This window comes from Trachymyrmex cornetzi, unplaced genomic scaffold (genome assembly GCF_001594075.2).
Source record: "Trachymyrmex cornetzi isolate Tcor2-1 unplaced genomic scaffold, Tcor1.1 scaffold710, whole genome shotgun sequence".
Classification (NCBI taxonomy): Eukaryota; Metazoa; Arthropoda; class Insecta; order Hymenoptera; family Formicidae; genus Trachymyrmex; species Trachymyrmex cornetzi.
This window is the reverse complement of record NW_017300038.1, coordinates 9,780-27,388: the sequence shown is the minus strand read 5'-3', so window position 1 is coordinate 27,388 and position 17,609 is coordinate 9,780. Positions and strand designations below refer to the sequence as shown.

Here is a 17,609-nt window from a genome sequence, read left to right as displayed (position 1 = left end):
TATTTTAGTAAGGAAACACGTATTGGTGGTAAGTTACTTTTCAAAGTGACTTTTCCAATCTTAGTACAATCTTAGCATTTATCCAGATAACCAGACGTGTCGGAAGCACGCACTGTAAATGTATGCTACATATTATGTTGGCAAAAATCGGGCAGCAATCGAGCACAATCTGTCATTTCAACTAGCATTAACAAAAATACAGCAAAAATTCTAAAGACACTGCATCATAACATGCTTTAAAAAATGCTAAAAAAATTGAGCAAAATATATTCGGCATAAATAGAACAAAATTCATACATTATATGTTGGCACAATATATAAAAAAAAAATAAACTAAAAAGCTAGAATTGACATGATGTCATATTAAATTAGCAAAATGTAGTTAAAAATCTGACAAATTTGCTCTCACATTGTGAGAACGATAATGCAGCAGGAATACCGCACGACTTATTATATCAAATATTGACAGCAAAATCACAGCAAAAATCGAACACAGCGTGCCAACACGATGTGACTGTCCAAAACACGGTATATGTATATTGCGATCTGCTTTATCAGCTATTGAAGATAAAAATGCAGCAGAAATCGTGCATAATCTGTCGTCACATGTTATATCGTACCATAGTTTTCCCATTTACCGATAGACGACGTATCTATCAATATTTATCTCGTATTTAAGTTTCTGTCACGGGCAAATATAAAGACTACATAATGCGGCTAGTTAAAATAAAAATGTGTAATATTTTCTTATCGATTTAATTTCTCCTGTAGAGAATTCTGAATATTAAATTGATTTTTTTAAAACCGAGCAAAACTTCTCTCAATATGGAAAATTATTCATTTATTAACACTATTTAAGATACAAAAAAAATTAAAAATACAATTTCTATTTAGCAAAATCTTATTCTGATTAAGTGTACTTCTTTAATAAAAATGCATTTAGTTAGTAAAAGTTAAATGTATATGATATAAATTATATTTATTATGCGTGATTTTTCTGCAATCACGTCGTGTCGGGAGGCTGTGCTCGGTTTTTGCTGTAGTTTTGCTGTATTTGATACAGTAACTCGTGCCGTAGTCTCGTCATGATTTCGCTGTCACAATGTGACATCAAATCATGCTTGATTTCTGCTGTCCTTTTGCTTTTAGTATTTGAAATAGCAAACTTTGCCCAATATTTGCTACGTATTTGCCGTCACGATACTTATAGCAAAGAATGTTCAATTTCTATTGCATTTCAACAGTCATTCTATGTTGGCAGATTATGCTGTTAGAAATTAAGCTTAATGAGGAAGCAGCAACTTGATATCTGCTGTAACATCATGATCAAGTTTGCTGGCATACTGCTGGCATACTGCTAGCATTTTGCTATCTGGGTAGTTAGCGTTACTTAGCATTTAGTTATCATCATTAAAAATTGCAACATCATTATCAAATTGTTTATTATAAAAAGTAACGGAAAAGTAACGTCTGCCAACTTTGCTTATCTCTTTCAAACTTATCTCTTTTATCTCTTATAGAATAAAAGCTATTTAGAAATTGTTAAAATACTCTTAATTAACAGTTTTATTCCGAAATTTTGTTAACTTTAAATTTTTGAAGTAAAATTTCAATATTTTAAAGTAAAATTATCAATCGGTAATAGTATTTTCACAACTTTCAAAATTTTTTTTATAAGAAGTATATCCAATTAAATTTTAAATTTGCTTGTAATTATAAATCTGAAATTCAAATTGCAAAGTTGAATCTAGACTTTTCAATTTTTAGGTCCCAGAGCTTCAATTCGGTCTTCAAGTAAATTTCGAAATGGCTGAATTCAATTGATTTATCAAAATATAAGCATTATAAACTATATCTATAATAATGAAATTATTTAATTCATTTATATTTATTTATTAATAAAGTTTAAAATTTCGTGAACATTCAAACGGAAGAAAACGCTATACTATTGGTGGTTCATTTGTATGACGTCACAGGGTTGTCTCGCCTTCGCGCGTTTTTGTCTGCTATTACGTACATTAACAGTTCCACAGTTTTATTTTTAATAGTGTACAAAAATGGCAAATATTTTAGAGCCAGGTTATATGAAAGCTGATACAACAAATCTGCCAAAAATTGACATGTTTATGGTGTGCGAATACATAAAACAGAGTGATATAATTTTAACGCTGCTGAGGTTAGGAATACAAAAGCTGCAATGTAAGTCTACTATTCGTGATTGTTTGTTTTATTGTGACTCATTATTTTTTCGATGTAAATAGAGAATAATTTTTCAAACAATAATATTGAACAATTATTTTAGGTCATCACGTGAATCGTACGGTGATGAAGCTATAGGCTACGTATGTCTTAAACGGGAACAGTTAACAAAAACATGCATTTTAAAATACAAAGTGTGTCCTGAACACCGTATCCACAGCAAAGGATATTCGGTCACACTGACCGTTAACGAAGAAGATGAAAAAATCCTGGACGTTAAATGTCATGACTGTGCAGCATCAAGCGGTAAATTTATAAATCCTAACTAAAATTTAGTCTTATTTTCCTAATCAATAATTATATATTTCATAGGAGGTTGTAAGCATGCGATTGCTTTTCTTATGTGGACTCACAGGAGATCGGAGCACCCTTCTGTCACAGAAGTAGAGTGTTATTGGCGCCGCTCTACTTTGACTTCCATTCTTGCATCAAAAAAATACATTGAATTGAATGAATTGAAGAAAACAAACATGGCAGAACCATCTCTACCTGACAATTCGTTGTTTCGACAAAATGTACTAAAAATAGCAGAACAAAAGCAGTTGGATAGTCAACTTTCCAGACACAATTTTGTATTGAAAAACCATAAATTGAAGTGTTTGTCAATACATGAATTATTACAAAATTTTTACGAAACAGTATCTAGTTCTGCAGATGAATTTCTTGAATATGCTAGTAAAGTAATGTCGGAAGATTTATGTCGCATGGCAGAAAAGTGTACCAGATCTCAGAGTGATACCTGCACTTGGCATGAGCTTCGTTATGGCAGAATTACAGCCTCAAGAATACGAGTACATGAAGCAGTACACTGCAAAACATTAGATGGATCGTTGGTACAACAAATCATTGGTGCTTCAAAGATATTTGAATCACAAGCAATGGAGCGAGGGAAACGGTTGGAAAAGAAAGTTTTATTAGAAGTCGCAAAAATGACGGGACTGCGATTCCAAGACAATGGACTGTTTTTATTACCTCAATTTCCAGTATTAGGAGCATCGCCTGATGCCTTAGGAGATGATGTTATTGTTGAAATAAAATGTCCGTTAACCTTAAAAACGTTTGAACAGTTTCTACTATCTGGGAAGATCAATAAAAAATGTAAAGCGCAAATAAATATGCAAATGTTTGCCTGTGGAAAAAAAAGAGGCCTCTTTTGCGTCGCAGATCCAAACTTTGAAGAGTCTAAACAAGTAACACTTATTTGGGAAAATTATGATGAGGATTTCACAAATTCCATAATAGAAAATGCTGTAGATTTCTGGAAACGCTATATTTTTCCAAAGCTGTACAGGCACAAAAGTTCATGAATCTCAATGTTAATAAAATAATATGTCATCACAGAATAAATAAAATTATACAGGATCAAGATGTCACACATATATGTTGTTTGTCTATTTTTTAAAAATTATATTGTACATTTTATCTATAGGCTTGTATTATTTTCATATTTTTATTATGGGAGTTTGCAAATTAATTAATGCTGATGCAATAAGTACTATCGAATCGGTATGGCACAGAAGATTATGATGAATACATGCATGCGGTTTCAACATTTCGAATTCTCTCAATCGTCTAATCACACGTTCAATGTGTATACGTAAACTGGCGATGCGTTTAGCTTCTAAAACTTCAACCTTAGATGGCTTTACACTAGCAGAAACAGTAGGAGGGCGAATTAGGATACATTTTTTTTTATTTAACATATTTTTGTATTTGTTTAAATCCTCGATCAGCCATAACGTCACATTCATCTGGTAAAATATCTAAAAATCCAGATTTTTCAGTAATTAATGTATCACTGATTCTACCTCCGTAGCCAGTCGAAACAAAATTAATAAATCCATCCGGTGTTGATGATATAAGATATTTAAGAGTATTATATTTTTTATACTCTGACCAAGTAAGAGCTTGATGTACAGAATTTGTAGGCTTTTCAATTTGTATTTCAAAACAATCAATTATTGATTGTACATTACTAAAATTCGCTCGAAATGAAATTGGCAAAGCTTTTCTTATACTCATTGGGTGTGGAAAATATATTAGAGTTTTCAACGTGTGAGCCAAACGCGGTACAGTGGAGTTAAATATGTTGCTAGCCTGAACGTGTGATATGCCAAATTGCTCCCCTAATCTACGAAAAGTGTCATTAACTTTTATTTTCATTAATGTTAATTTGATATGCTCTGGTATAATTTTAGTCTGTGCATGTAAAAGATCTATAATCCAGTACCATTCATTCAGGATACCGAGATAACTTTTAGTATTAGTACTAATAAAGTAATTTGTCATCGAAAGTGCATTAGATTGCATTTGTTCTCTTATTTCTAGCTCTTTTGTTTCATCTGAATAAGGTTCGTAATTGCTCGAAGTTGTTCCAATTAAAATAGATGGTACTGAAGTCGATGAAACATCTGTGCTTGGTTGTTTGCTACTACTTGGAACGTTAATTTTTATAGAAGGAATACTCTTAGAGTGTAGCTTAATCGGAGAACAACTTTTATCAGACATTGGAACTGTTAAATTACATAACACATATTTACTACGAATATGTGGGCGTATGTTGACTTGTATTCCTTTGTGATGAAAGTTTGCATGGTTCTCAGTACTAGAATAAGTGGAAAGGTCATCTAAAGCTTTTTCCACTTCAACAGATTGAACCATTGTTTCCTAAAATACCATTTTATGATATTAGAGAGATTTAATATTCATATTTAATAATAATATGAATTCGTATAGTAATACTTCGATAAAATTTAATTTTGAGTTCTTACATTTGCTGTTGGAATATTTGATGTTCTGTTTTCTTTCTCTTCAATATCTGACCATGAGGAGCATCCAGAAGTAGCCAAAATATCTGCAACTTCCATTTTACGTATTCGTTTCTCAGAACTAAGGCGGAGGGGATAATTTGCTGTTCGCTTTCTGTCAGGTTGACAAGCAAACTTGTGTGGCACAATATCGTGTTTCATTTTTATTGGCCCGCCCATTAGAGAAAAGCGCACATAATTTTCCATATCGTTTTTTAACTGATAAAAATATCACTTATATAAAAAAGGACTCATTTTTATAGAAAGTCATTAATATGTTTTTATCAAATGTATTTATAGATATTATTATTATTGTCAATCATAACACAGGTCTACAAAAAATATTCTTTTTTTACCCAGAAACGGCTGTATATAATCCCGAAGGATTTTGGTGTACTAAAATCAAATTCGCAGTCCAAATCGCTTTTTTACGTTTCTGAAGTATTCTAACCTTACAGCGTCAAAAGGGCCTATTTCGAGCGTTTTTAAATTAGAATATCTCATAAACCTGATGGGACAATTCGGGCTACGGATTTGGTTTTAGCATGCCAAAAACCTTCGGGATTACATACCGCCGTTTCTGGGTCAAAATTCATGTCGGCCTATGTAATTTTAAAAAAATATTCTGATAATAATGGGACCTATTATATATAATTAAATATTTTTATTACTTACGTCAAAATGATCCTCACAACAAAAATAATTTGATTGTGTTGGTTCATCAGGTCGTCGAGCTTGACGGAACCATAACCTACGCTGGCTTTCATTGCGTGGCACTGTCACAAATACCTTATGCGGTGCACTTTTTATAGTATTTTTGCACATAGGCACAAAACACCATCGATAACCTTTCGGTTTATTCATTTCCTTTAATTGTGTATTAAAAATAGAGCGAGTATAAGGGAAGAACATATATGATACATTTTCGGCAACAACCTCGTGACGTCATGCGCGAGTTCGGGTAAACTCGAGTGATTCCGGAACGTTTGAATCACAAGTTAATGGACTGCATTTTTAAACCAATATTATTTTATAAATATTAAGTATTTTGCGAAAAGGAAAGAAACTTATTAACAAATATGTGTATTCTATACAATAGAAATATTTTTTAAATACGACTTGAAGACCGAATTGATACCATGCATATGTCATTCACTTCATCTAGCAGCATCAAAGGCATCTGACGAATGCCTAGCTCGCTGGAATTTCTTATTAGAGAAACCAACAAATGGTTTTCATGTTCTCCGCTACGTAAATCTCTATACAATTGTGTATATACTACGATAAACAAGGGGGCAATAAACCAACAGTTTGTGAAACTGTCGAAAACTAGATGGTTAGCCTGACATGAGGTTGTGGCAAGCATTTTAGATCAATGGTTAGAATTAAAAACGCATTTTAATATTATGGCAATGCAGAAGGAAAAGAAGTGCTACATGAACACGTATTCTACGGGATATGTACGAAGACGATTCGAACTATTTATATCTCCTCTTTTTAAAAGAATCCCGTTTTAAAAGAGGTTATATATAGAAGTGAATCTCTTATTTCAAAAAGAGAATCCTGAAGTAACTAAACTGTTTGGAGATCTGCGAGTTCTGCTATTATCGCTAGTTACCCGTATTTTAAAACCTACATTTATACGCTCTGCTTTCAGTAGCAAGCATCTAAATATTCAAAATTTAGAATCAATCAAAAAGTATTTAAGTCAAAATGATTGCTTGTTATCACTTGATTCCGTTGACTACGGAAATAACTTTAAAATTGAAGCGCAACAATGTAAGATTTCGGAAAAAGCACTTTATGAGGTAAAGGATCGATGCATGAAATTTTTAAAAGTTTTATGCACAGAACTCGCCGACAGACTGCCTGTAAACGTCCCTGTTTTAGAGGTAGTGCGATTCTTGCATCCAAAATATTGCCTTCGTCGAGTCGATCAACTTGCCTTCAATGAACTTCCACTAGTTCTCATAGGTTAGTTTTATATTGCGTTCTGTAAAAATAAACTAATTTACGAAGAATTTAATTATTTATCATTTATAAAAACTTCATTTCAAGATCAAATATAAACAAAGAAGTTCTCGAAGAACAGTGGCGAAAACTTCCATTTATTGATTGGCTTCCGAGTTCGGTGATACAGAGTTTTCAAATTCAGTACAATTCTGGGTCCAAATGAAGAAACTTACCAACGCAGGAGGAGATCATCCTTTCAACGAATTGGCAACATTTGCTCTGCGTATTCTTTGCCTTCTTTTCTCAAATGCAGCCGTGGAACACGTATTCTCTCATATGAATGCCATAAAAACAAAGCCACGTAATCGACTAGGATTTAACATGCTTGTTGCTCTATTCAGAATTCGTATTCGTTTGGTTGTAGTCGATAAGTGCTGTTGTAAAGATTTCGAAATCACAGAAAAAATGTTGAAACTGTTCACGTCTGCCATATATGAAACAGTAAACCGTCGTGACATTTCATGTTCTGCAGATGATATTGAGAAGGAAAATGCATTTGAGGAAAGATTAACATTGTTCGGGGATGAGAGTGATGAAAATTACTGAGGCCCAGTTTCACAATTCACTGTTAATTCTTAACCGAGGTTTAACTATTCCTTATTTCTTTCTAATTCTAGAATTGAAAAGAGATGAGAAATAAGTTCAACCTCGGTTAAGAGTTAATCGTGAGTTGTGAAACTGGGCCTAAATAACTTTTTAAAGGGCGTAAGTACGTACATTTCCTTTTTGAAAAACTGCACAAACTTTAGCATTATTTGCGCTCTTATATTACATGTTTGGAAAAATCATTGGCATTGGCAAATATTGTTAAAGTTTGTGAAGTTTTTGCGCAAATAAAATATACATTCCTTTAAAATTCACATAGGCCGGTAATGGGCACGGTCAACGCGATGCTACAAATGCTTTGAAGCGTATTTTAATTGGTCAGTTTGTAAAATTCTTTGTTCTAATTGGTCCATCAAACGCTTCAAAATATTTGTAGCGAGACTTTGACCACAGTCAATATGTGGGCGTTTTCCAAGAACGTACAACAGGTGACACAGTGTAACACTACTCTGTGTTTTACACAAAGTGTTCCAAACTATGACACAGTGTTACAATGCTCGACACAGTTAAAAGCTAAGTATAATATGTATTACAATATTCATTATCAGAAATACAGAAATTTATGGTACAGAGTTTTTTTTCCTCTCTCTCCCTCCCCCCCTTTTTTTTGGAAAGCGCGTTTTAGTTGGGCGACTTTGGGCGACACGAGAGTCTTCCATCGGCGACAGCGCTTGTCAAGTATTTGGCAACTCTGGCTATAACGTGTAATAGATCTGTTCTCGTTGCTTGTACTCCTGCACTAGTGCAACAAGTTAGAAAGAAAAATCATATATCTGTGTCATTCTAACTTAATTATTGCACAAGTGCAGGAGTGCAACAACACAATCAGACCTATTATATCGTGTCTCGCTATGTGTTCCAACCATGTGTTAAAATGCGTATCTTTTTTGACGCGCATGTTATAAAATGACTTTTGAAGTACAATATAACACATGATTATTATAATGCGATAATTATAAATATGAACAACGAAAGTTAAAAGGTTAATATTCAATTATATTTGCAACAAAACTGTTATCATGAATTCACACATGCATATACGCAATTATATGTACACAATCGATGGTTCTGCACGCTGCTTGGATTATGGTATGACTGTTCTTCACTCGTCAAGTGGCAATAAAAAAATAAGTTATATATGTGCATATATGAAGAATCAAAAAGTTTAATCAGGAAAATTTACATATTTGTGACCACTCGACGATATTTGTCTATGCTCATCCACTTTTGGTTTTCGTTTCGTCGAGACTGGAGGTTTTCAATAAGGTATGTGTATATTTTGTAAGATATGAATAATGTTACGTCCTGACGACTCCACGATTCTTTTCTTTCGTGGAGAGAACTTATTTCTCAATTGCGAATCACTCGCAGTTCCATGCATGCAATCCCTAAGGTATCAGAGAATCTATTAGAGAGTCAATAGCGTGACCGATCGAAGATCGATTCTTAACGAAGGAATAATTAATATCACCAAATAACTGTAGATAATACTAAATGTGTTAATTATCACACGTGTATGCCTAGTGGCAGTATGACTCATAGAAATATGTGTAATCACTTCTATTTTTAGAAAAGGCTTTCCCAATAATTCAAAGAAAAATCATTAGTCACCCCTATATTTCGAAACAATAACACTCAAAACAGGGTGAATCATCATCGAATCAAAGTCCAAAGTCCGAAAAAACAGCGTACCTTAAGTATGATATATAAGAGCCCTTCGCGAGGACAGTACGAACAGTCGAATATTAACTTAATCGCTCACGAGACGAAGTGCTGCCCGAATTATTATCATTGGTGCGGAGTTCTCGCGATCAAGTGCGTACCATCACCTTGCGGTCTAACTTTACCATCCCGTCTAAGGGAAGCTCTGAGAAGCCAACTCCGACCGCTGATCCTGCGAGGACTCCTCCCACAAGGACTCATTAGACTTTCTCTCTCTCTCCGCCAAAACCGTGAGTAACTACTTCTTCCGCGAGGATCTAAAATTCGCAAACACCCCCTCTTTTTTTTTGCAATCGCTTAAGACTCACCTCTCTATAATTATTTATAATTCTCTGTCGTGCTCTTCCCTTTTCTTCTTTCACACTTATTCCTTTTTTTTTCTCTCCCGCTTTCTCTTTCTACAATTACTCGAAGCGAAATAACGCCCTCGAATAATTACCATCTCTCTCTGACCTTCTTCCTTCCACGATAACTCGAAGCGAGACACCGCTTTGAGTATCTCCCATCTCTTTCTTTCTCTACGAACTCGCGAAGCGTCAATCCGCTTTGTATAGTTCGATCTTTCCTTTTTTCCGCGATATCTTGAAGCGAAATTACGCTGCGAGTAACTCGCATCTCTTTCTTTCCCTGCGAACTCGCGAAGCGTCAACCCGCTTTGAATAGTTCGCGACCCCTCTCCTTCTATAATCACTCGAAGCGACCAAACGCTTCAGTTCTCTCTCTCTCTCTCTCTCTCTCTCTCTCTCTCTCTCTCTCTCTGTCTCCCTCCCACTCTCATATTCAGTTCCTTGAGTTAAAACTTCACCATTCGAATCCATATCTCTCTCAACATCACGACAGCCAAACTAAAGAGAATTTCATGCGTAGATGGTCAAGCGTAATCGCCATCATGCGGGGCGTCGGAAGAGAGCGAAGATCGAGGCGCTCCTTAAGGGAACTCCATCTCCTAACCTAAATACTGTAACGGACCCCCGCACCCAACCGACTAGCTCTTGTAAAAAACCCAAAAACGAATTCACCCCCAGTACTTCCGAAATTCCTCTCATAGACTTGACGGAATCTTCTCCCATCACCGTTCCCAGCTTCCCATCACCTTCCCACTACGAATTCACCCCCATTTCCTATTCCCCCGTTCCCCCAGAAGACGACACGGACTACGACGAAATTCTGAAATTATTGGAATACTATATCGAAATTAACAGGCCCTCTTCCCCCTCCCCATAATCACAACCATACACACACACACATACAACCGTATAGTAAAACATAGACATATTCACGTAATCTCCGTTGTCAATTAACTATGCTAATAGATAAAAAGGATAATACAATGCAATTTATAATTTAGGAAATGTATAAAATATTGTAATCCATAAATTGTTAAGTTATATTAAATATTAGTTGTAATTTAAATTGAGTCACCTTTCATTCCCTAACCCTTCCGACTCATTCCTTCACCTCGAAGATCGTACGGGTCCTATTCCTGGTTATAAGGATTAAGTTCCTTGACCAAAAATAAGGACCAACGGTGGCACTGTCTTGGGCGGCGTAACAGCGCTTCGTATTTGCGTTTACCCGCACCAAAGACTCGCACAAGTGCTTCCGAGTTGTGGCACGCGTCCACGGAGCGATAAGTCACAAAAAGCGGTACAAGTTGCGCCCTACCTTGGCTTCCTCCTAATTCCTTCTTTCCATTAAGACAAAAATACTTTTGGGGCCTGGACGTAACAATGACATCTAACTCATTTAAAAAATTGAATTAAAGTTAACTGTACTTGGTTTATGCATACTCGATTGCATATCACTGTTAACAATTAAAGTAATTTATGTAATAAGACATGGCTGATTTTTGCAGGTTATGTCGAGGTTATGTTGTTTTGTACATTTTACATCGTGGTTTTCAATACTTTTATGTATTAACATTCTGTAAATCTTATTGCAGCAAATTATTTAATTGCTAATAGCAATATGTACCTGCGGTAAACATTTTGGCCATTATATTGCCGAAATGCCATGCTAACATATTGGCAACAATAAATGTCCTGCTTCTAAGACGTTTTAGGAGAACGTTTTATTTGTAATGTTATTGCAATGTACAAATAACGTAGCAATTGATTTTGCATTATAACATATTTCTGTTATGTTGCAAAAACCTCACAAATGAGTCGTTCTTCTGAAACATCATAGAGATAGGATATTTGCTATCGCCAAAATATGTTAGTGTGCCGTTTTGAATATAATGACCAAAAAAATTTACCGGAATAATAGTTAATATATTAAATCTTTCATATTACGTAAAAGATGTATTTTTGTATTCTTTATTTACATTGCGATCAATGCATCAGAATATAAAGTTAATTTATTGAAGAAAAATTCCTTGTTTATACAGTTTATACAGTTGCAAGAGATTACGTTCGAACGTATACACAGTGCTATTATAGGAGCATATGTCTAATTCGCACGAATATGTCTGAACTGAGGTACGAGGAATTATCTTTCCAAAAAATGAAGAAAGAATCTTCCCTAAAAGTAAATATTTAAATGCACATGACTGTTATATTTATTATCAATAAATTAATTTATCCTATATATATTTTCGTAGTTTACAAAAAATTTCAAAGATAAAAGACTTCAAAGTTTTCGTAGTTAGTTTACGTAGTTATGGTTGTATTTCGAAATTAACTGTTTCTGCTGAATCTTGTCTCTTTCGGCACTGTAATCAATATAAGGTTTGTTACGTCCAAGGCTCCGCACGCATGGAACTTGAGGGGGAGGACGCAACAGGAAACTTGTCTATCATCGTTGTCGGATCCAAGCTCCGAACCGCACTCGGACAGGAGGCACTTCGCGTCCTTAGGCTCTCGAGGAGCCGGGGGTCTGAAGGGGGACGAAGTGGAAGCCTCGCTCAGGGTCGTCGCTCCGCTGAGCGGCTCCCCGAGGCAAACGCACACGCTAAAGGCCGGAAAATGGGTCAGTGTGCTTTAGGGGCACACTTCTATCCCATATGGGCCAGTGCGTCTGAATGCCCTTATTTTCGGCCTTGGAAATGAATCCAAAGGGCCGGAGATAGGAGCAAGTGTAATCGCGGGTTAGACGTTATGGACACAAGGAGATGTTTCTCGGAAATAAAATAGTCAGAGTTTAATAATTACGTAATATAATTGAAATTTAGGTTGCCATTATATAATGTTTGTCTATTTATAATCCAATAATATATGTGTAAGTGTGTGAGTGTGTAGATGTGGTGGAGGAAAAGGGGGTGAAAAAGAGTCTGGTGTTTTTATGGAGGAGGTGAGTAATCGGTGAAGGGAATCAGGGCTTCTGCTGGGACTATGAAGGGAAACGAGGAATTCGGCAAGAAAACTACTGCGGATTGGGGATGATTAGAAGGGGCGATCATCCAATAGGAGAGAGTTCAGAAAGAGGTTAATTATTGAGAAGATCCCGGAGGTCGAAATCAATGTCGAGAATAGGTGGTGGGGTTGGATACTGCGGAAGAAATTCGTGAGGTTCGGAGGATTCAGCAGGAAGATCTAGAAGGGATGATACAGGTGAATAAGAGACTTCGAGTGGCGGAGAAAGAGAAGGGAGGGACGATGGTTCGGCGTGACCGAACGAAGACTATCACGCTTCGGCGTGGTGGTGAATGGGGCCCGATAGAACGCACTGCAATGTTTATTAAAATAGAAAAGATAAGATAATTAAGTGTTACTTCCAACCCTGATTATTTGGTGAGAGAGACAAAGAGGGAAGATGGAGAGGGTATGGAAGGACGGTTGACTCAATCTCACAGGTATACGCACAGAAGCGTACAGCTGTGAGTCGTTGGCACCCTTTTAGGTCTCGGAATGTGGGTCAACGTCCTGAAGGGACGCTATGACACCTGTTCCGATGGACAGTGCGAACGTCGGTCTTACTTTTTAGATCAAGGAACTTAATCCTTTTGACCCGGGACTGGACCTCGTGCGATCTTAGGCGTTATAGGGACGGGATACGAGTGGGGCAATTTAAAAATAAATTGCGACTTGTGTGGTAATCTTTAGTTAAAATTTACAACCTATTTATTTCAATAAACCTAAAACTAATTTACATAACTAACTTAGGTCTATTTACAGTAATCTTAAAATTTGTGAGTGAGTGTATATGTGCATTTTCTGGTATTACAATATTTAGGTGTGTGTGTGCGTGTGTGCGTGCGGGTGGATGGGTGGGTGTGGGGATGTGTGTGTGTAAGGGGGGAGGAGGTTATTATTGGGTGTTAGTGGCAAGGAAGGTGGTACATGAGCAGGCTGGGACAAGGTGCTTAAGCTGGACGAGGAAGGAGAAGGAATTCCCTGGGACATAAACGGTAATTACTCTATCCCCTTCATTGGAGGAGGATGAGAGTAATTGGAACATTCGATCCCAATAGATGGACTGAGGATCGGGATGGATAGGAGGGGGAGTTGGGAGCTGGTCAAAAGAGGGAGGGGGAGTTGGAAGCTGGTCTAAGGAGATGGGAGGAAATCTTTCCTCAATTGGGGGAGCAGAATAATTCAAGATTTCTTAGACTCCAGGATCAAGAGGAGGGGGAATGGTAAGGTCGAGAGGTTGTGCGTCTGTAAGTGTAGGTGAATATGAAATAGGTGTGTTACATCCCAATAAAATCCTCTCTTTCGTTATTGTAAATATACGATTTATACCTTATTTTTATCTTATCTCTAGATTAGTATTTCGTCTTGGCCTTGATATTTCGTCCCTCTTTTATCTTTATTTCGAAACCGAAAATTCCTTTTCTCTTTTATAGGGGGGTATATTTAGTTCCTTTATTTAAACATTCAAACCAACAGATAAATCACGTTATGTACCTTTATGCGTCACACAGATTATCTACTCTAAAGAATGTCTAAGAATATTCAACGATCTTTTTCAAAGAAGCCTTTCTATAAAATAATAAATAAAAGCGTATATTAACATTATATTAGTGATAATGTATGTACATTAGCGTTTAGCAATTAAGCAATTAACAGCAAAATAGAAATCTTTCTGAATGCGAGGACGAATACCTTTTTCTTCTTTTTCTTTCTTCCAATAAAACTAAACCAATTTTAGATATATAATTCAGAATGTAATAGATTCGCCTCGCATAAGGATGTTAGTTAAGGATGGCACCCAGTTGGACATGACTCAATTGGACACGAGCCACTCACAGCGCTTGAGACTGCAAAAGCTCCTAAGCGGTCACTGTGATTGGTGGTGTCCAATCGAGCCGTGATCAATCGGGATCACCCCGTTAGTTAAGGAAAACCGAATTTTTATTATAAATTATTAAAACTCTCAACTATTACCTATTAAGATTAAATCTGTACAGTGGGGAGTAGGGTTTACGCGGAGCCTTGCTGCCTTATCTTAAGGAAACAAGCGCGAGTATAGGTTCTACCAAATTTTGAGGAGTATTGATTGGTCCTGAAAGGACACTCCCACATTCATTTCCAAAATATAAAAGGAACTGCCAAAAGCAGTCGTCAGTCAGTTACATATTTTGTCAGTAATACATTCAGTTCAAGTCAGTTACATATTTAGTCAGTAATACATTCAGTTCAGCCATACATTCAGTCAGTTATTTCATCCAGTTTTAGTCAGTTATTTCATTCGTTCAGTTCAGTGATTCGTTCGGCTTTTATTCAGTTATTCAGTCGAACAGTTATTCATTCAGTTATTCATTTATAGAACAAAAATAGAAACCTATCCAGTATAGATAGAAATTAATTAGATCAAGGTGAGAACTATCCTCGCGCTTCATTAGAAACACTCTTATATATTTCTTTCCTCATTATTCTGTTTTTCCTATTAAACGAAAATACTAAATATATCAAATCGGCTGAAACCTAAGTCTCTGCTCTGCGTATCATTCAATTACATTCAAATATATATATATGAGTATCCTCCATATAACGCTTCAGTTTGGATTGTCCCAAAAAAAGCCGATTCGAACGGCAACAAATGGTGGAGGATGGCATTAGACTTCCGTTCATTAAATGAAAAAATTATCGGCGACGCGTATCCACTTCCCAATATAACGGACATTCTCGATCAATTAGGAGGTGCCAAATACTTTTCGGTTTTTGACTTAGCTTCTGGTTTTCATCAAATTAGGATGTATTCGAATGACAGTCATAAAACAGCTTTTTCAACTCCTCATGGCCATTACGAGTTTGAGCGAATGCCATTTGGCCTAAAAAATGCTCCGGCCACATTCCAAAGACTAATGGACAAGATACTAACTGGAATGCAAGGAACGGAAATATTCGTTTATTTAGATGATATCGTTTTATATGCAAGCTCATTAAGAGAACACGAAATTAAATTTCAAAAATTAATCAACAAATTGTTTGAAGCAAACTTGAACCTGCAACCAGAAAAGTGTGAATTCCTTCGAAAAGAAGTTACCTACTTAGGACATGTGGTAAACGGAAATGGAGTACATCCCGATCCGAAAAAAATAGAAGCGGTAAAAAATTTCCCAGTACCCAAAAATCCAAAGAATATAAAGCAATTTCTCGGGTTAGCGGATTATTATCGAAGGTTTATAGAAGGTTTTTCTAACATTGCGAAACCCCTGACAAATCTATTAAAGGACGGAACAGAATTTAAATGGAATTAAAGAGAACAAGTTTCTTTCAACACATTAAAGAATATGTTATGTAAAGAACCGGTATTACAATATCCCAATTTTTCTAAGCCATTCGTCGTGTTACGTCCAAGCTCCGATAATACGGGTGAATAGGTTTAAGGAAAGAAAAGGATCAGAAGGGAGAAGCATGGAAGGACGTTAAAGCAGACGCTATGTCTCGCATGCATCCGCGGGAAAGGGATGGAGCGAGTCGAACGCACCGTTTATTGCTCTGGAATATGGGTCAACGTCCCGAAGGAACGATATGACACCTGTTTCCGATGAGCAGTGCGATCGTCGGTCCGACTTTAGAGTCAAGGAACTTAATCCTTATAACTCGGGACCGGACCATATGCGATCTCTGACGCGGGGTGGGAGTAGGTACGAGGTCTTATAATCTTAAAATAAATGTGAATTGTGGACCATTATATATATATATATATATATATATGTTCGATACATTCTACTTTTATTGTTGTTATTAAAATTTACTTATGTAGGTCAAACGGGAAGAAAACTAAATACGAGAGTAGGAGAACATCGTTTAATAACAATAAAAATTAAATATGAAACAAGGGATGTAAGAGTCAATACCAACGCACAATATTAGAAAATAATCAGAACTCTATTACATTACATTAAATAACATTACATAAATTCCATTGCAAAATATTACATGTTTCGGTCTTTATATTAGACCCTCTTCAGATATATGCTACATATAAAATTGTTACACTACTTCGAAGACACTGAATAAAATTCAATAGTAAAACCACGTCAACGAATGAACATAAACCAAAGGTACCGAAATTGCTCGATAAAAGGTTAGATGGCTAATGGAACAGAATTTCTTGATGTTCATTATGTGACAACAATTTATAAATTCGAAGATTAAAATATTCATAGGCTTCTTGTCAATCAGTGTCATAGCAAATAATAAATAATATTAGTCATAATGTAAAATCACGGAGTCCAATTCCATTAAATTATATTTTTTTTTCTTTTTAATAATAATAGACTATCAAAGTATAACAATTGTGGAGAATCCAGAGATAAAATTACATATGTATAACTGGTTCAACTGACAAGCACTGACTAACTGGCTATATTTAATTTAAATCATAATATTACTTAAACAATTGTTGTTATAACTAACCACGCGCGCGTGTGTGTGCGTGTGTGTGTGCGTGTGCGTGCGTGCGCGTGCGTGCGCGCGCGTGTGTGTGTGTGTGTTTAAAGTTGTATTCATTATATTTCTTTTATTATGCATGAGGGAGGAGGAAAGAAATTTAAGAAGAAGGCTACGGGGACTAAGAAAGGATGGGGGGAATGCGGAAGGTAAACAGGGATAAGGACTTCGGGTAGTTGACCTGTTATTGCATTCCTGATGCTATCGGGATCCGCATCTACGAAATTTATGGTGTAAGTGTTGGGAGGAAGGGATTCGGTAGATATTGGGAATCGGGAAAAAAGAGAGGCTAATGACTGGGGATTTCCATGGTGAAAATGGTAACGAGGACGAGGAGGGGGAAGTTCGTACAGGAGCTCCA

At 36.1% G+C, this 17,609-nt stretch overlaps 1 protein-coding gene and 1 pseudogene across 1 annotated transcript; both read left to right on the top strand.

Moving 5' to 3' along the window:
* The first annotated feature begins 2,126 nt into the window (after positions 1–2,126).
* LOC108767649 (uncharacterized) lies at positions 2,127–2,704 on the top strand (annotated as a pseudogene).
* Positions 2,705–2,729: 25 nt separating this feature from the next.
* LOC108767648 (uncharacterized) lies at positions 2,730–3,566 on the top strand. Its single transcript, XM_018517620.1, has one exon. The coding sequence runs from the start codon at positions 2,730–2,732 to the stop codon at positions 3,564–3,566; it is 837 nt and encodes a 278-aa protein (XP_018373122.1).
* The last annotated feature ends 14,043 nt before the right edge of the window (positions 3,567–17,609 follow it).